At 49.5% G+C, this 20,085-nt stretch overlaps 1 protein-coding gene across 8 annotated transcripts in view; it reads right to left on the bottom strand.

Moving 5' to 3' along the window:
- Window positions 1-20,085, bottom strand: part of FAM178B (family with sequence similarity 178 member B) — a 186,268-nt gene that overhangs the window by 142,837 nt on the left and 23,346 nt on the right. For 7 of the 8 annotated variants that reach the window (XM_077306258.1, XM_077306260.1, XM_077306264.1 and 4 more), the window contains 4 exons: window positions 15,158-16,485; window positions 14,210-14,271; window positions 12,862-12,984; window positions 5,831-5,986 (listed from right to left, as the gene is read on the bottom strand). In XM_077306258.1, coding sequence (XP_077162373.1) covers window positions 5,831-5,986; window positions 12,862-12,984; window positions 14,210-14,271; window positions 15,158-16,485 — 1,669 coding nt within the window. The remainder of the gene's footprint in view (window positions 1-5,830; window positions 5,987-12,861; window positions 12,985-14,209; window positions 14,272-15,157; window positions 16,486-20,085) is intronic. The other variant, XM_077306265.1, reaches the window with a different exon arrangement.

Genomic DNA, 20,085 nt, shown 5'->3' with positions numbered 1-20,085 from the left:
TTGTCAGATAAACGGAGAGGGCATTTAAATATAGGCCGGGTCAGAAATTAAAGACATTGACTAGACTCTTAGATCAGACTGGTCAGACCAAGGCTGTCTGAGGAAAACCCAAGTTGGAGACGTGGAGGACAGCCACTCAGGGAGGAGAAGAGCAATTGTGGGGTGGGGGCAGGGATATGTGTGTCCTGCCAGCTCCCAGGGGCAAGCATCATGAGACCTATTGACCCTACAACAGCCAGGCCTGAAACGAAACTATTTATAGAAGTTAGGGCCCCACAGTTGTAGAAGCAGCCTGGAGTTTTGCAGGCCCTTATAGCAGCACCCTGTCTAGCATTCTGCAAACCTCACTTGGTCTTTGAATGCCCTGTGGTCTGGACTGAGCTTTCTGTCTTCTCTGCTCCTAGGGTTTTGGCGTCGCTTGTGGGTCCACTCTGGCCCTGGCTTCTGCTTATGGGCCTCCAGATCTTCTGGCCCATGCCCATGGGAGTCGAAAGGCCCAGAAACCTCAGGGACTGCCGGACTTTCAATCTCCGTGCTGTTGGCCATCATGGCATCCTCTTCCCCTGAGGACCCCTCCAGTCCAAGTCTGACATGAGGTGTGTTGGGGGAGAGCTGGTGCTCCAAATCCAGGGAGCAAGAGTGGGAGAAAGGGCCTAGGGACCCCTAGGAGCTTAGTCCTTTAGCACAGCGTGGTGTCCTGAGTGGGAGTTTCCAAATCTGGATTCAGAGGTTGAGAACACAGCTGGAAGTGGGGGATCCTTACCAACCATCCTCCTGTTCCTCCACAATCCTAACAAGAGGTCAGGAGAATTCAGGCGACATTTCCACCAAGCGAGAGGGATTGGGAAAGGGTCAGAAGAAGACTGAAGGCCTGCAATTGTGAGTTCCAGCAGCCAACCAGCTACTCTTAGTCAGCTGCTTTCTGTGAGGAAGCTGTAGGGAAAAGGGGTGCAGAAGGAGGTCCTCCTCCTGGACTCAATTCTTGTTCTTCCAAATCATTAGTTTTCATTACTCGGTTCGAACTCTGCCCTTCTCTCAAAGGGGGTCCCAAAGTGGCCGACATCACTCCTCTTCCATTTCATCCACACAACAGCCTTGTGGGGTAGATCAAGACAGAGCGTTCATCTGTCTGGAGCAGCGGAAAAGAGCGAGATCGGCATGGTGGGACAAGAGGCAGAACTGAACTGAGAAACCCGGGAGGGAAACAATTTATACACAATCATGAAAAATGGATCTTCACGCCATTGGTCAGTTTCGGTTTAATTTCTGTGAAAGAACACTTGCATAATTTTACGGTTGGGGGTCAACATGAGGAACTGTATTAAAGGGTCACAGCTTTAGGAAGGTTGAGACCCACTGCTGTAGAGGGCCACAGGTGGCCAGGAGCAAACTGAGCTGTGCCTCAGGGCTGTCCGGCTTTTGCCTGACCAAGGATGATGACAATGTTTGGATGGAGGTGACTTCATTCTGTGCCACCATTGGCTGGGACTGCCAGGCTGGTTCCTGGGCCAGGTGAGTTTTCCCCAAACTGCCCACGGATGGAAGGAGGGTCAAAACTAGATATTCCCCACTCTTAGCATGGATGGCGGGCGAGCAGCAGAGGGGGTTCCACTACAGGACGAAGGCAGAAACTGAATAACAGGAAAAGCTGCAGGAAACAGCTCTAGCCCTTCCCCACCCCACCACCACCACCCAGAAAAGCCTGTTTCCAAGTGCTGGGGTGCAGCAGGAAACATGGTTTCATGTGTGACACAACAGAGTGCTTGTGGCATCTCTGAACAAAGGATAGTTAAGAGAGTTTCTTTAAAAAGGATTATTCATGTGATGGGGACACAGAGTCTGCATTTGAGTTCCTGGGGCTCTTGCCTGGGGCTCACACCTGGCAGATGACTTAGGGAGGCCCTGTGGAGTTTTCGTGGCAAGAGATGTTCAGAGGGGGGCTGGTCATTGTCAACCTCTGCAAACCTGGACTTCCCTGGTGGTACTAAGCAGTGCTTTTGATTCTTCCTATTTCTGTCTTGCCCTTCAAGGACCTCAGGGCAGCATAGAGAAATCACACACACCCCTAACCACCACCAACAATAACAATAACAACCATAGTAAACATACCTATCACGTTTTTACACACTCCAAAGAATTCAAGATGGCATGCAGCTTCTTCCTCCTCCATTTTACCTTAACAACAACCCTGCTAGGTAGGTTTGGTTGCAAGCCCATGACAGGGCCAAACTTCCCAGCTGAGTGAACATTTGAACCTTCCCCCCCCCCTTGCCCAAGTCCAACCCTCTATCCATCTTACGTTATTTATCTCAGCTGTTTTCCTCACTACATCAGCCACCTTCTGTCTTTTTGTAGCTCTTCTTCTGAGGACCCAGGGCAAGTAGGCTTGCTGCTTGCGCCATGAGCTAGGCTAAAAAAGGCCTAGGCTACGAGTGAGATAACTAAACCTGACACACCTTGCTGTATGTATACACAAGACAGATTTCTAGACCATTCAACCAAGAGGAGCATGTTGGTTCATTCCCCGCACCCCCTTGAATGCCTTAATTCAAGCACACACAAAGGAATGTATGACACGGGTTTTTTTTACCCTTGACGGAGGTCTCACTTTTTAGCAATTCATGACATGATACCTGACAAAAAGGGTATTTAATCAGTCCAGTTACCAGGCCTCCCCTTTGAGCTCCCTTTCTCACATCTTCCATTCTGTGGTGCCTTAAAATGTGCCCCCCCCCCCGGGGCCATATGGCCCAGTTGAGAATGTCTGTTCCACACAACAACCCTGCAAGTTAGACCGGCATCAGGGCTCCATGTTACACACCAGGGCAGCTGAAGGTGCGGGGCTGCTGGGGGGCTCGCCTAAGACCCACCTAGGGCAAAAAGAGAGGCGTGAAACAAGGGGGCCAGGCTGAGCCAACTCCAGATCCAAAGGTATGCATTCCGTTCCAAAAGGGGCGCACTCCGCTGGGCCGACCGCGTTTGCCTTTGCTGTGAGCAGCAGCAAGGGCGAGGCCAGCGCGCTGTTCCCGATTCCCTCCGTGCCTCCGCTGACGCCTCCGCTCGCTCGTCTACCGGCCTTGCGCCTCCGCTTCCGACAGCGCTTTGTAGCTCCTTCCTCTGAGCGCAGCCGCGGAGGGCTCGTTACTGTCGCAGGCAGGCAGGCTGGCGCAGCCCAGCGATCTCTCCGCCCCGCTCGGCTGGAGCCGCGCAAAGCGAGCCCTGCATTGGCATTCCGCGCCTGCCCTCCCTCCCTCCCGAGGGGCCCGGCGCTCCCCCGCCCCCCGCCATTTATCAGAGCCGTCGCACATGACAGGTAACCTACTTTCACGAGCCGACTAGAATATGCACAAGGCTACGCTCGCTGCGGGCCGCGCCGGCGCCCAGCCCCATACCAATGAGCGCGCTGGCGACGCAGGCGAACAGACGAGCGAAGGACGGGCCAGCGCCCCGATCCAAGCCAGCCTACGCGCCAAGGCCCAAGCGTCTGCCTACCCACGCTGGGAGTCCTGCCCAACGAGGCAGCAGCCATGCACACCTGCCGCATCTTTCTGGCTCTGTGGAACAGGCAGCAGGGGAAGGGGAAAGCGCTCTCACAAGTCCCTAACCCTCCTGTGGCCTTGCCCACAACCACTCAACGCTACCCCCTCCCACTGCTGGTCACCCCCCTTTGGAAAGAAAGGGGTATAAATGGGATAGTTAGAGTGAGGATCTGAGCATGTTTTTCCTCCACTTTGAGAGGCCTGCAAATTCTCCCCACCGACCGGGTCAAAGAGCCAGCCGTGTTGTGCCCCCCCCCCCAATAACAGGGCTATTCCTCCAGGACAGTTAGGACAGCTTGAACCCACATCTTAGGGGGCAGGATATTTCAGACACAAAAAATGCGGTGCTGGGTTAGGTGGATTTTTAAAAGATAACACAGATTTGTGGGGGAGAGGTAGGTCCGAAGCTATCAGCTTGTGGAAGCTAAAATGATCCTCCAGTCTGTGAATACAAACTGCTGAGATTATACAAGACTAGCCCCTTCCTATACATTCCCGAAGTAATTGGCGAGCCCTGTTCAGGAACAGTGTACTGGGTTTAGTGAGCATTGATCTCTGCCAGCAAAGCTGTTCCCAGGAGAACATGATACTAGCCCAGATTGGAAAGGCTCCACATTAACCCTACAGCTGCAACTGACCTAAAAACTTCCCTTGTTTTGCTGTCTGACAAGATCCTTGCAGTTTGGGTACAATTAAGCTAACAATGGTGCACAACCTGTGAGCAAATATGGCACTACACACGACCATGCTTGCAAAAGCTCATGAGCCGTCACAGAACACATGTGCATCCAGGCGCCGCTTAAGAAGAAAGCTGTTCTTCGTTATGAGTATTAAAATCTTAACAGGTAAATTGCTTCCTCTTCACATGGAGAAAATGTTTTTTTAAACCTTTGGATTTTCAACATTTTTCTTCTGCCGCTTATATCGTGATCTCAGAAACTGAAAGCACACCAAGGAGTACTCTTACTAAGAACTGCTCTTACTTTACACTACAAAGTAAACTCATCTATGGAAGAAGAATAAAATGCATTTTCCAGTTTATTAATCTGTGGGCGAAGGAAATCCCAGGGGCCGCTGCTAGTGGAGTCCCAATTAGGAATATGAAAGTTAGCCTGGACTCCACGCTAGCAGTCGCCCCGGGATTTCCCTTCCCCTCGCCCAATTTCACCCCATGTCTCTGCTGCCTCCCAGCTTCACCAAGTCCTGATTAATCAGGGCTCACAATGTTAAGCAGATCCGGAATCCGTGTCTTGATGCCGCTCTGGCGAGGCCAAGTCCCGTTAATTATTAATCCTTATTATTAAATAATTTGCCGGCAGGGGCTACGAAGACGAATGCAGCGGAAGCAGACCTCAGCAGTTTTAAAGACAATTATCACCGTGTTTGCAGATCGTGTTTCCAGCAACAAGCAAAGCAATATTGAAATGGGAAGATCGGCCACGTCCGCCCTGTTCAAATCACACACAAAGGCCAACTAAATGCTTGTGGGGAGCTGGGAGCCTCTCATCAAAGGACCCAAGAGCAGGTTCCGGTCAAGCACAGTATGTGGAGCTTTAAAGGTCTTGACTATGGGAAAGGTGGGGTGATCCAGACGCTTGGTCTGCAAACTGAGATGCCAGGTTTAAGCCCTGAATGGCCAGAGCTAGCCCAGCTATTGACTCTGCTTACCAGAGTAACACATCTATTTGCAAACCAATAAACATGACGGGTCACTGCCACATCCCTGCCCATTTATGAAATACAGGATTTGCAGAGAGCAGGCCACATAAATGACAGGCAACTCAGGCCTAGCAGGCAAACCTGCACCTGGGCTGTACCTCTCCGAGACTGCCGGTGGGGGCTCCCCTGATGGAACCTCAGAGCACCTTGACAAAAGATGTGCTCTGAAGTTCTGAGCCTCCCTGGTGCACACAGGAAAAGGTTGCTTAAGCTCCCCACCTCCAAGCCACTCCGCCAGAGTCCTGACATGAAATGGTCCTGGGGCTCTTTTGTATCAGGAAAACAGTGGGCGATGGGGGAGCTTACATTGTACATCAGGGGCACAGTTGGAATCAGGCCTGCTGGATGCCTCCAGGACACCTCTCTGTAGCACAGGGGACTGTCTTCTGTGGGGGAATATTTAGCCACGTTGAGTCTCATCCGCAGTCTGGATACAGTCTAGACACAGGCTGACCCCTTTCGTAGGGAGCTGACTTGCATCCCCTGCTGTGTGGCACCCTTTCACTCGAGGCAGCAGCTTCCTTGTGGCGGGCAAGCTATTCTTGGTCCCGCAGTTCACAGAGGGAACTCACCTGAAAAAAAGACTTTCCAGCTGGTTCTGAGGCATCAGCCCGGTAGTGTCGAGGGCAGGAGCAGTCTTCAGGTCAGGAAGGGGACCAAAGATGCTTTCGCCAGGATGCACAGCTGGGATGGCGCCCTGGCTGACAGAGAACCGCTTCAGGAGCAACCTGACAAAGGAAAGGAGCAGTCGTGGGAAAGTGCAGAAGACGATGGCAAAACCAGAACAGTCCTCAATAGCCACAGGTAAGTGCTAGGGGACAGGTACCCAGCCGGTGGCTGGCCCATAGGCTTGCCTGAGATTCTTCCCAAAACCTTTTTATTTTGAGCTGTTTCAAGTTCACTTCCACTAAAACCCATTAAACTGGGACATTATGAAGAATTCTTGACAAGAAACTGATGGGAATAAACCCTCTGATGTGTTGGAAGGTCTCTTAGCCTCAGACGTTGGTCGGGGACCAGACAAGAGTCAGAGAGATAGAAAAGCCTGGATACTGACACCTATGCTTTCCACCCCTCTGATGTGCAGATTGCTACTCTTAGGGAAACTTCCTCCCTTCCTTACGGCTTTGACACCTTCTCTCCACACCTTGCCAGACATTGGCACGACCCACCATGGAAGCAGGACATGCTTTCCTGAGTCTCCATCCATCCTAGTTACACTAGATCAGAATGCTCTCCTTACTCTGTCCTGTCTAAAATGGCGCTCCTGATAATAAATTCTTATGAGTTTGAAAAATTAAAGAGCGTCTGGTTGTTATTCTGATTCTTGCCTGCACAACCCAACCACCCCCAGATAAGCTCCGCTGTGTTGTAAGCCTTGGGCGCTCTGCTAACTCATCGGAATACTAATAATTACAACACAGTCCGCTGAAGTCACGTTCAAGGCATGCCCAGGATGTGTATGCTAAGCATGGAACCTCTCAACTCAACTCAGCTCTGACTTTCAGTGCTGGTGTTATCGCATTGGAGCTAAGCCTACAGATGGACACGAGACACAGCCTTGTAGATCATGTGGCCCCATTACAGAAAAACTCAGATGTTCCTGTTCTAGGGAACATAGAGAGGTCGGTACCCTTGACAGTTTTCCAGGTGTCCTTCAGTGAGAAGATGAACAACAGTGCCCCATTTTCCTTTGAAAGATAGTTGCCTTCTGATGCAATGTGTGGCCACAGGAGTATGCCCAGTGTGCACTCAGGTGTGCACTCAGGCCACAGTGGAGAAAGGCTGACTGATTCCCTCAACCCCCCCCCCCTTCCTCTGCAGTGGAAGGTATGCAGAGTGCCAGGCAGACAAGCCTATGCAGAGGATTCCCTAAACGTGGAGGCTGGACTTCTACTGATCTCACATTCTTGCAAAGGCATCTTGGGCCAAAGTAAGTTTTTCGGGGTTTAATTGGCTGGGTTCTTCAGCATTAACTGATTCAAGGTACTTGCAAAGGAACTTGTTTCTCAAAAGTGCAGGGCCCTGATTTAGACCGGGACCATGGTGTAGGGAGAGCAGATCTGCCTTCCCCTTGCACCGTTTTTCCAGACCGAAATGTGTTTGTTTTTTTTTGGCAGGGTGAAACCGTCTTGTGTAGCCCATCAGTGTGTGAAGCCCTCAATGGGGCATTCCGAGTAGGGAAGATGGTGCAGTTGTGGGGGGCTGAAGGCCCTCCCCCCATCCAGCGCTGTGCTCCTGATAAGAGTTCGTGGCCTCACGTGCTCATCAAACATTCCTCCACACCTGACAGGTGACTGTCTGATGCCAAGTCCGGCTGCCGAAACCAGGCACTACACGTTAAAAACCAAGCTTGTAATCTAGCTGTCAGGCCATGACAGAACTCCCGCTTAACCCACAATCTGCGTGTTCAAGCCGTAATTTTTCATACGGGGATATTTAGACGAGACTTTTTTTGGCAGCTTAGGTGGGTGGGTGGGGGGAACAGTATATATTTTTCAAACTATGTTCTAGGGAACAAGGTGGTGCTGCAAAAAGCCATTTGACTGACCTGTGAGCAAGAGTGGATAGGGCTGTTCAAATCAAATGGCAAATGGGGGGGGGGGGATATGAATTGGACCGCCCTGTTTCATCAGATTCACTTTTAAGTTCCAACGTGCTGCAACAGCAGTTCTGCAGCTGGCGCCCAAGAGCAGGAAGAGAAGATTAAGAGGCCCCCGGATTGATTTCTCCTTTAATCTCTGGCCCCAGCGGGGCTCTTGAACGCCCCTTATTGATTGCACATACAAGAAAAAAAAAAGTGGTACAATCACCATCCCCTGAAAACAATTCAAGGCACCTTCCGTGCTGCACTTTGGGATGTGCTCCAGTTTGACAAAGCGCAAGATTGTCCTCGGCTGCTGAGTTATGAGGTTCCGTCCAGGGAGAATTCTTCTGTGCACTGCAGGCCTCGTTGAAATGAGCTATGCCGGGGAGATCTTTGCAGGAAAACTTCCTGCTGGGTTGTGCCCCAGATGGAATTACAGGAGAAGGAATGTGCAAAAGGCACCAAAATGTCCTGGGGGAAAGGGAAAGGGTCTGCAAGAGAGGAATCACATGCAGCAGTGAAGGAGATGGGGGTGAGCATGTGCTGAGCAGGTAGAGAAAGCAGGTAGGTGAGTTGCAAAACTAAGACAGGATCACGTTGCCTTTCCCAAAAGAATGCTGACAGAGCCTGCAGAAATCTTGCTAACTGAATGTCTCCAGCTGATCCCACATGGACGTAATTATTTCCTCTGGCTTCCTTACAGCAGCCCTGCCCTCAAGTGTATCCACACTACATTGTCCTGTATTGAATTGCTTCTGTGTTCCCTCCAGCTTTGTTGCAGTCTTGTCCATACTTTTTGGGATAGAACCTTGTGGGATAAAACAGCAGCCAAACCGTCTCTGGATGCCATGTGGATGAGGAGATGTGCTTCTTCCAGGTCTCACCCACAAAGGGGCCCTTGCTTCCATGGTCCACTAGATGGATCTTCTGGTGGCCATAGAGGGCTGGGGCAAGGAAGGCGTGGGGATGCCCTGTGGCCATGGTGAATGCCTCTGCATTTGCAGAACCAGGGAGAGTAGCGCAGAGAATCATGCCCAAGTCCTCAGGTCCAAAGCCAATATTTCCTTTCGGATAACATACTGGTGCTCCACCAAAGGGATGAGCAGCATCCCCTTCTGTTCCTGGGACCAATTAGAAATTGTTCCTAGGAATATGGCCAAATTAAAGGCACATTTTAAAGCGGTCAAGGAGGCTACCCCCCAAAACAGCCACTCCGTGCTGAACTCTTCTGCCTCCCCTCTCATGTAGTGTGAGTTGCGTGCTGTCCTCTGATGTCATTATGGCTTGTCTTGATCCCCTCGCTGATGGGTTAGTGGCTTGGGGTAAGGATGGCAGGGTGACAAGCTGAGCGAAGTAAGGAAAAATCCAGCAAAATCCCTTTTGGGTAGGCAGCCCTGTGTTTCCCAGCACATGGAGCTCTGCTCTAAGTTTCATGTACCCCAGCTCTACTGAGCCAATACGCCAGGCCTAGGTAAGGGATACAGAAAGCCAGCTCCTGATTGGAAAGGGGCTCTCAGATGGGCCCACCAGCTATGTGTCCAGTGCCCTCTGTTCTTCCTGAGGGAGCCAGCTGGGTGTAGTGGTTAAAAGCGACAGCCTCCAACCTGAAGAGCCAGGTTTGATTCCCCACTCCTCCATAAGCAGCCAGCTGGGTGGCCTTGAGCCACTCACTGTTATCTCAGCTCTCCCAGCCCCACTTCACTCACAGGGTGTCTATTGTGGGGAGAGGAAAGGCAATTGTAAACCGCTTTGAAACTCCTGTAGGTGGTGAAAAGTGGGGTATAAAAGCCAGCTCTTCTTCTTCTGTGACAGGACTCGGAGGAAGAAGAAAATTTGGTTCTTATATGCCACTTTTCTCTACCCAAAGGAGTCTCAAATCAGCTTACAATCCCCTTCCTTTTCCTCTCCCCACAACAGACACCCTGTGAGGTGGGTGAGGCTGAGAGAGCCCTGAGATTACTGCTCAGTTAGAACAGTTTTGTCAGTGCTGTAGTGAGCCCAAGGTCACCCAGCTGGCTGCATGTGGGGGAGTGCAGAATCGAACCTGGCTCACCAGATTAGAAGTCCATACTCCTAACCACTACACTAAGCTCCTAACCGCTACACCAAGGGGGAACAGAGAATGTACTCCCTCCCTGTGCGGAGCCCCCTCCAGACCTGCCCCGGATTCCTAGGCACCTTGTCACGAGGGAAGACGGACAAAGGCAGTGAATGCCACCTCCAACATGACTCCCTCTCTGCCAGTCGAAGATGGCATTCCGCTCCAAAGGTCCTCTACTGAGTTCTAGGCCCAGCGACCACCTCATTGAGCTGACCTTTAGCGCCAGCCATACTCTTCCCCTCCCCACCCCTCCACAAGCACACAGACACATTCACCCACACCGCACTCTCCCTGCCTCTGAGGCTCTCTATCACCCCCTCCTTTTTTCAAATTGCGGAGGAGGCCCTCACTAATTCCCGGTGGGTTGTGAAGCCGACTTCTCCTCCTGCACTATGACCATCAAAAACGGCACCACCCCCCAGGGGGCTAATTGCTCTCCGCAAGAGAGCCAGGCCTCCCCCCCCCCATCACCCCTTCCTGTGCTTTCCCTTTGACTGCTGCCTGGCAGAGTAATAACTCTTCCACTGGGTCTCGGAGTAATTGCCCACTCCCTTGCTGGGATAATGGGAGACAAGCGATGCCGAGCCATTTGCTTGTGCAAAGAGATGCCGAGATTGGAGCGCCACAGTGTCAAGGGCTGGCGAGGGAGCTGCTGCTCCTGCCCTGAAGCGGCTTTTAAGTGACTCCTCTCTAAGCACGATTGCATGGGCTGGCCGGTGGGCTATGAAACTTATGGGAGCAAACAAACAGATTGGGGAGGAGGTGGCAAGCCTGTGGTGTAGGAGTCCCGGGATGACATCGGCTGGCTGTTCATGGGGGATAAAGACGGGGGAAAAATCCCTCCCCCCCAAAGTTTTTTTCCCCATTCAGCCTCCACTGTCATTGAAAATGGCTCGACAATGGGCTTTTTGCTCGTCTTGCTTTAGCTTTTTGCTATTCTTGCCACTGCAGACGAAGCAGGTCATTTATGAAGCTTTCTGCACACACAGAAGGTCCCGAGATCAGTTCCCTGAATCTTCAGAGGCCTGTGAAGGGTCTCAGTCTGAGACCCCAGAGAAGTGCCACTGCCAGTCTGAACAGACAATTCCTGGTGAGGCGGACCGATGGTCTGATCCTGGGGAAGGGGGCTCGATGGGCTCCCATTCATTGATGGCCAGATTTCCAGGAATTTTCTGCACTCATTTCCTGCATCCAAGTATTGGTTGTCACTGCATGGGTTTACCTGCTCGTCATCAGTTCCCCAAGCACTTCACACGCCTGTGATGTTTTGGGGCTGTCAGAGCTCTGAAAAGTGCTAACGCTTCTGCCCACTCATCCCAAATCGACATGTGCATAAGGTACTATAATGTTCAAAGTGTACTTTTTGGGTAGTCTAGGAAGTGTTTAGCAAATCCAATCAAAAGAAACTTGATGATCCAGTGTATCCCTTAGTGGTGGTTAGATCAGGACCCTCGTTCCCAAATGAGAGAGAGCTCTTGACCGCTAGTTGGACAGAAGGTGAAGAGGGTGGGAATTAGATCCTGCGTAGAGCAGGGGGTTGGACCAGATGGCCTGTAGGGCCCCTTCCAACTCTATGATTCTATGATTCTATGATTCTAGAACTCTTTTATCACCATCTTGTAATATTTTATGCCTAATGTTAATGTTAATATTTTTAGGGGGTTTTAGGGGTTTACTGGTTTTTATTGTTTTATTGTGAACTGCTGTGAGTTCAAATGGAGAGCAGCAGTATATAAAGTTGTAAATAAATAAATATATAAATATATTTAGAACTTTTTAAAAAACATTCAACCATTTTAATATACTTCAACATTAGGACTGCTCTGCCACTGGATTCACCATAGCATTGTGAATGTGGAAGCATAGGGCAGAAAGGAAGAATTCTGAATGTTTAATATATTCTTGTGTTAAATAATCCATGAATCAGAATCAGACAGCGCTGGAAGAGACCACAAAGGGCCATCCAGTCCAGCCCCCCGCTATGACTGTCATGCCCCTTGACATGAGCTACCCCTTGTACTTTTGGCATAATCAAATGGCAAAGCAATCCTGGATTAAATCATGCCACTTGCACGCACTGGGGTGGAAGTAGCATTTAAAAGGGGATGTTCTGAATATTTAGTCTAAAAGAGCCCCCAAGCTGCTAACTGTATATAAAAATCATGTAACTACGAACATGGCCAGCCTGCCGTATCCAGTAAAGCTATGGAAGGTTGGGCCCAATGATTAAAACTACAGATCCTGTTTGGCTAGATCACTAGAGGACTAAACATCTTCTTAAAACAACCAATCCTCTGGCAAGAAGTCATGAGAATGTTGGCCAAGCTCTCCTCCCTAAGGAGACAAAAATCTCTGAAAAGAATCAACATTGAATTGCCCTTCTCTGTACTTCTACAATGGAGCGTTTATATGCTCCATGTAAACTAGCGTGTTGATGAGAATGGTTTTCTGTCAGGCTAGGTGGATTTGTTTTTAATAAGCAGAGAGCTTTGTCATAACTGCACTTCAGCTCTATAACAGAATATATGGGCTCAGCTGAGCTCTACAACTCATCGGAGCAACTTGTCTGCTTCCTGGAGCTGTCCATGGTCCTGCAAAATCTCCTTGTAAGGCTGCAATGCTATGCACACATACCTGACTGAGCTCGGTGAGACTGACTTCTGAGTCAACATACATAGGACTGTAATAGTCCATCTTTGGTCCCTGTTCCTCCCTTTTCCCAGTAACGTGCTACCATTTCACACCTGACTTTAATGAAAGGTGACAACCATCTCCTGTTATCTCCATGCTTCGCAGCCAGGCTTCAGAGGAAACTGCTCAACACATGTAGGATCCTGCAAGCTAAAAAATAATAAAGGCCCACTGAGCCCTCCATCAGATCCAGCCTACCCAGTAACAAGATAGCCTTGTAGTACCTGTGAGCCTCAGGAAATGTAACCACGTTTTCTTCAACGGCCTCGGAAGAATGGAGTGAGCCAGAGAGCAATAGCTTTTCTCCTAGGCTTCTTTCGAGCTCCTCGTCCTCCCGAATTTGTTCCCTAAAGGTAAGGAAACCGGAACGGCATTGTGAAGACAGGTCATGAACCCAAGCATGATCTGTGTATCTGCATGCTAGAATCAAAATGTATGTATTTTAATTATTTTTACCCACCTTTTTTCTATAAAGATCCAATGTATAGCCAAACAGTTGGCCAATGAATCAATTGAAGTTTGAGAGCCATTGGCTCAATAGAGGTTTGAAAGTCAAAACAGGATAGTGGATAGGGACTGGAGCTCAGGATGCTTGCACTCCAATCCTAAACAGAGTTTTCAATGGACCCCGATGAATATAATTCTGTTTAGAACAGTCATCTGGTTTTCAAGCTAAACAGGACAGTGACTCTGGAGAAGAAACTGCTGTCCTCTGAAAGGTGTGGCTTGGCTTTCTAGCAAGAGTCACCCAAAGCTATCTGCTGAGTCTGGGACAAGGCCTGGATGGCACAGCTTAACTTAGGGCAGGGCTGGGGACTGTTGCCAAAGGGCAACTCAAAGGTGAGGCAGCTACAGCTTCTCCTGCCCATCCTTTATTTACTTGGTGTAGTAATTAAGAGCAGCAGGCTCTAGTCTGGAAAGCTGTGTTTGATTCCCCACTCCTCCTCCACATAAAGCCAACTGGGTGACCTTGGACTACAGTTCTCTCAGAGCTCCCTCCTACTTCACATGGTGCCTGTTGTAGGGAGAGGAAGGGAAGGTGATTGTAAGCTGCTTTGAGACTCCTTAGCGTAGTAAAATGCAGGGATTCACAAAACCAGCCCTTCTTCTCCTACTCCCTCCAGGCCACAGGCACATTTGAGGGAGATGTGGCAGAACAGAACTGGACTAGGAAGGGGAGACCCCCCCTCCGCCGTGGCTGCCTGGTCTCCTGCTACATCCTGAGGATTTACAAGTATGGAGATGTTCTCGGGGTTGCAACTTGGGCATCCTTGGGTGGGCGCCACTTGAGGTCAGGGGAGAAGTTAATTGAGGATTCCGGCCCCTTCCAAGAGGATTACTCTACAAGAGAACAAGCAACGGGAACATTGGTGGATAGCCTTTCTCTCTGCCTGCAGCTCTCTGGCTGAAGACCCTTCCCAGAAAACCTCCTGCAGAGCTTCCTGCAGCCATGGGACTCGGAGCTGCTCCCTTCACCCCCAGGCTCACAGGGGAAAAGGAATCCCATGGAACAGGTGCTTCCAGTGATAACTTCAGCTTACCAGCGGAGTTCCAGCCCCAGGCAGGCCTCACCTTTTCTCCTCTAGGAGCTTGTCCAGGCTGCTGAGGTAGCAATCTGACCCTGACGACAGGAGCTGGACGAAGAGGGAAGAAGAACCAAAGGTGTCATTTCTGCCACTTGATCCAGAACCCCCTGCTCACCTGGGGACCCATGGAGCCTCACCAGCCAGGCAAGGCAGCTCTACAGGGCTCAGGGCAGCCCCCTCCCACAGCCTCTGTCCTTAGCCTTCCCACAACCCTCTTATTGCACCCTCCTTTTCTGATGCAACGGGGCTCATGCAGCAAATGCACCGAAGGCAAAGCCTAGAAGGTGCGGCGTTATTTAATAGCGAATTCCCAATTCCTGACACACTTCATAGATCTTCATCAGGGGAATTTGTTCAACAGTTAGTTAGGCTGCTGAACACAATCATGTCTGGAGACACAGCTCCTCTGTGTGTGTGTGTGTGTGTGTGTGTGTGTGTGTGTGTGTGTGTGTGTGTGTGTGTGTATGTATATATATATATATATATATATATATATATATATATATATATATATATATATATATATATATATATATATATATATATATATATATATATATATATATATATATATATATTCCATCGGGAAGAGATGTAACTGATGAGTGAATCCCTTGGATAAAGATCAGTGAGACGCATCAGGAATTTGGAACTCGCCGTCAAAGAGCTCGGCCCCCTCATGATTTCGGCACCCTCCTCCCTTTCTTGGTTGCTTTCTCAGCAGAACGTCCCTGAGAGTTCGCTGCCCTGAAGGCACGTGAAATCCTCATTAACACGACCGCCAGTACTTTGCTAGCACGGCTCAAAGGGGAAGACAACGGAAAGGAAAAGGGGCCAAGCATGGGAAGGATGGAGTAGCTAAGCCAGGCCGATGCAATTACACTCTATGCACCATGCCATGAAGCTGGCATCCCTTGCGAAACACGGCACCCACCGTGCTGACCTCCACAGAGCGCTGATTCACGTCATCTGTCCGAAGCATGTCTCTGAGTGATATCAGGCCGCTGTCGTCCATGTCTTCCTCTGTGTCCAAGCTTGGGGTCATCCCCCCTGGATCCTCCTTGGACAACTTATTGGAAGATGAGGAAATGCTGCTCCTAGAGGAAGCTGTGGGTGATGCCATCATCAGAGGATGTGTGGGGAGCTGGGAAGGTGGGGATTCCAGACCCGGGTCTCTTTCCGCATCTGAATCCAACATCGTCACCGAGTCACCCACAAACTCATCCGAGGAGGCGGAAATGCTGCTCCCGATCGAAACCTTGGATGATGCCAGCTGTGGAGGCGTGGGGAGTTGTGAAGGTGGAGATTCCCGACCCAGGTCTCTTTCTACATCTGAATCGAGCAGCTGTTTCTCTGGGTCCCCTGCAAACTCATCAGAGGAGGCTGAGATGCTGCTTCTGGAGGAAACCCTGGACGCTGCCATTGATGGATGGTAGCAGTATGATGAAGGCGGATGTCCTTGATCCACCTCTTCGGTCAGGTCTAACTCAAGATCCAGCTTACCTGGGTCCTCTGCAAAATCAGGGGAGGATACAGAGATGCTGTTTCTGGAGGAGATCCTGGTCGACGAAGAAATGGGAGATGGTAAAGGGGAGCACGCTGTACCAAAGTCTGTCCAGGTTTTTGCTCTTGTCTGATCCCCAAGCAAGGCTCCTTCCAGCCCTTCATTTGCCGATGGGCAGAAACTAGGCTCAAGATTTTCCAGACCTCCTGTATCCCTCTTTTCAGCTTCCTCAAGGGCCGCATCCTGGTTGAAGATTTCCAAGGGGTTCTGAGCTGAGAAGGTGGCCTCAGGTGTAATTTCTCTAACTCCTGGTCCAAAAGCTTCTTCAGTAATATCCGGCATCTCCCCTGAGCTTTGAGATTCAGATGCAGGCCCCGGAGCAGGGCTCAGAGGCGGGGGATCGTCGTTGTAGAGGAATTCAATCCGTGGCGGGGTCCAGTCTGCAGGGAACATGTCGTCTTCCTCCTCCAGTGGAGAGTTGGCATTGCCCCATGCGCTGGTGCCTTCACCGCCGCCAGTCATGTCCATCACAACAGCCGGTGATACTGGTGAAAGTAGGGGAGAGTGAGCAGGAGGGTCCGGAGTCAGGCCCTGCTCCGAGCGGCCATCAGCTTCCTGTTGCTGCTTCTTTCTGGGTCTACTCCTGGTCCTCCCTTTCTGTCTCAGTTTGTTGTCTCCTGAGCAGAAGACAAATCTCTTGGACAGAGAGCAAGCTGGTGAGCTGCAAGGGCAGGTCCGCCGAGAGAAGCCTCGAGATCCTGGGGATCAAAAAGAAGAGAATTCATTGCCCGGCTGCCGCTCCAAAGCCCTGAAGATTGAGATGTAGAATTCAGCTCTCCCTAAAGAACAGCTTGCCTTGAAAATAAAGTTCTCGACCTTATTTGTTCTGAAGAAGCAGAAGCAGAAGCAGAAGAAGCAGAAGCAGAAGAAGTAGAAGAAGCAGAAGCAGAAGAAGAAGCAGAAGAAGAAGCAGAAGAAGAAGAAGCAGAAGAAGAAGCAGAAGAAGAAGAAGAAGAAGAAGAAGAAGAAGAAGAAGAAGAAGAAGAAGAAGCAGAAGCAGAAGCAGAAGCAGAAGAAGCAGAAGCAGAAGCAGAAGCAGAAGCAGAAGCAGAAGAAGAAGCAGAAGAAGCAGAAGCAGAAGCAGAAGCAGAAGAAGAAGAAGCAGAAGAAGCAGAAGCAGAAGCAGAAGCAGAAGCAGAAGAAGAAGAAGAAGAAGAAGAAGAAGAAGAAGAAGAAGAAGAAGAAGAAGAAGAAGGAGTTGGTTCTTATATGCCGCTTTACTCTACCCGAAGAGTCTCAAAGCGGCTTACAGTCACCTTCCCTTTCCTCTCCCCACAACAGACACCCTGTGGGGTGGGTGAGGCAGAGAGATCTCTGATATTAATGCTCACTCAGAACAGTTTTATCAGGGCTCTGGCGAGCCCAAGGTCACCCAGCTGGCTGCATGTGGGGGAGTGCAGAATTGAACCTAGCATGCCAGATTAGAAGTCCGCATTCCTAGCCATTACACAAAACTGGCTCTCTAAAGAAATGTTTCAATATATGTAGGCACTGGGTGCTATAATCACTGAAGCCAAAACCAAAACAGAGCAGTTTCTTATGTCTTTCTAAATTGAACCCTGCTCTTCTTCCAAGGAGCTCATAGCCATATACATGATTCCTTCTTCTCTTTTTCTCCTCCCAACAGCCTTGTGAGGTAGGCTAGGCTGAGAGGATGCCCCAATTCTTGTGTGAGGATTTGAACCTGGGTCTCCTCAGGCCTAATCTGACTCTAAGCCATTTTCCAGCAGACAGAATTTCAGCGCCGTACATAGCTCCTGATCCATCCCTACAGCTAGCACAAGCAGGATAAATTCTGCAAAACAGTCATCATTGAGGAATACGTTATTCAGAATAAGGAAAATGAAGAAAGCATGCATCATTTATACAGGAGACATAATTCCGCTTTTGTGATTGCAGAATTTGGGTTACCTTGATGCAGAATTCTGAGCACGTAAAGCATTGGCCGTTCCAGTAAAGATCGTGAAGAGCCTCCTTCAGGAGTCATTTATGCAACCCTCCTGCATCCACCCCCTTTTGACGCTTCAGTCCCAGATCTCTTTACCTAGCCAAGAGACCAGACAGAGATGACAGACACCTGACCTTGGGCAGGGGAGGAGGCGTCCCCGGATAATGACAGCTCTTTGATTTGATTTCATTTCATCTCAAGAACAAGAAAGCACGACCATTATAGACGTGCCCCTTGCTCTAGCTAGGTCCGTCTGTTTCATACAGACCATAGCTAACATCCCCTTTTACACAGCAGAGAAGGAAGCACTTCACCATCATCATGGCACACAATTAAAGCGTGACATGTACAGAGGCTACCTTTCTGATTTAAAAATAAACAGTGTAAATCAGGGCATGGGGGATGAAGGTGAGCCAAGTCCTCCGTCTTGCAAAGTGGAGTCACACTACCCAGCATACATGGAGCAGGACCGGAATAATAAGAAGCCCCAAATGCTTAAAACTCGAGCAGATCCCCAGAAGGCAATTTTTGAGGAATTATGCTGCAATGACAAAGAAGATGCCTGCCCATTCTTCCAAGAGCTGGTGATTGGCATTTGCAGGTGCTGCAGCAGATTTTGATCCAGAAAGAAAGAAATGGCACACCCTGTGTCAAAAAATATGAGAAATTATGTCCTCTGTGAGAAAACCCTCCATATTTCCTGCAAGGAAACTCTGAAGTGGTGACTCCATACAAAACCTACTGGCTTTTCCTAGAATGTATCCCAGGAGAACTGGTGGTTGAGGAATGCCCCGTATCCTGCTTCCAAACACAATCACAAAGAAGAAGTCACAGAGGCACGCCATAATAGCAAAAAGGGAGCAAACCCTGAAAACCAGGAGAATCTGATGCAAGTGACTGCCTCTCCTATGAGCTCAATGACCCCAGGAGCATGACAGAATTAGCCATTGGGCTGGTTTGCTGTGCAAAGTGCTTGCTTAGAGCCACAGTGCCTACCCAGGAAAAGTGGAACCTCTCTTGACCCCTGCAATCTACAGTGGCTGTCGGAGACAAGCGAGTCCTAAGTGCAAGATTATTCCACTGCCGGCTTCAAACTGTTCCGGGAAAGACAGTACTTTAGATCTTGCACTTGACTCTGAGGACTCTGAGGACTGGCTCAAAGGTCCAGCACCGATGGCACAATGACTGAACCACTGCTGATGGGAGAGAGATTTCTGTGGCCCAGCAAGCCACGGAGAAGAGGAATCCATCAGTGAGAGGACATGATGCTAATTTAAATGGAACAAAGCTCCCCCTCAGTCTAAGCTGCTTCATGTGTTCCAGAAGGCTGAGAAACTTTATATTAAACAGCTCAGTCTGCTTCTGTTCCACACATGCCCATGATTCCCTAGGGAGAGGGGTGCTTTTTTTGAAGAGCTAACCTCTCCATCTGAAATAAATACAAATTTAATTAAGTCTTTTTGTAACCAGCTACCGGATAATATCTGAAAGGGAACAGCACCCCCTACTGGAGTGCCATCCATTTCAGGAACAGCAGGGACGGTGTTCTTTGAGGCTACGCTAGCAGGCTCCTTAGCAAATTCAGACGAGTTTCCGGGAGAAACTGCACCAACAGTAAAAATTTCAGTGCCATAAATTGGGCCCCATTTTCTATTTCGAGCACAGCTTCAGAGTATAACCTAGCTTGCATTTCAAGATGTCATCACTTCTCATTTCCGTAGCAACTTCAGGCTGCTCGGTTTGACAGATCCATCCGTTTGACGATGGCGCGGGGGGGGGGGGGGACTACAGCTTATTGTGGATCGCAACCATCCTGGACTGTACCGTTTCAGATAGGCTACTCTCCTCCCTAGATTTGTCATCTGCCTGGAAATGTCTTATGTCTTTAGTAGCAGCTTAATGGGATATTATTCATATTCACCTTCCTGCTTTTAAAAGCTTCAGCTGTCCCTTTCTACACATTTAAGCTCTGTAAAAGAGACAGGATATTTTTCTCCAGGTCTATTGACATCCTTCCTTCTCACTTCAGTCTTGTCTATGCAGGCATTTCTATGCCATTTTTCTTTACAAGAGGATTTCGATGTATGCTACTTAGAGACAACGATATCTCCATGTAACATATACCGACATTATCCTCTGTATTGTAGAGATGGATGAAAAGAACCATGGTTTGATTGCCTCAATGCATTTGCAATGCAACACTAAACAGGGTCACACCCTTCTAAGAACACCATAGGAGAAAATGTATGTTTCTCTCTTTAGGATTCCACTGAGAGTTCATGAATAACTACACCACCAGCTTTTATGCCAGACATTTGGTTGAGGTCGACCTGAACCACCACTTCCTATG

Source organism: Paroedura picta, chromosome 12 (assembly GCF_049243985.1).
Source record: "Paroedura picta isolate Pp20150507F chromosome 12, Ppicta_v3.0, whole genome shotgun sequence".
NCBI lineage: Eukaryota > Metazoa > Chordata > Lepidosauria > Squamata > Gekkonidae > Paroedura > Paroedura picta.
Note: the sequence above shows the minus strand (reverse complement) of the source record. Positions and strands in the feature narration are given on the sequence as shown.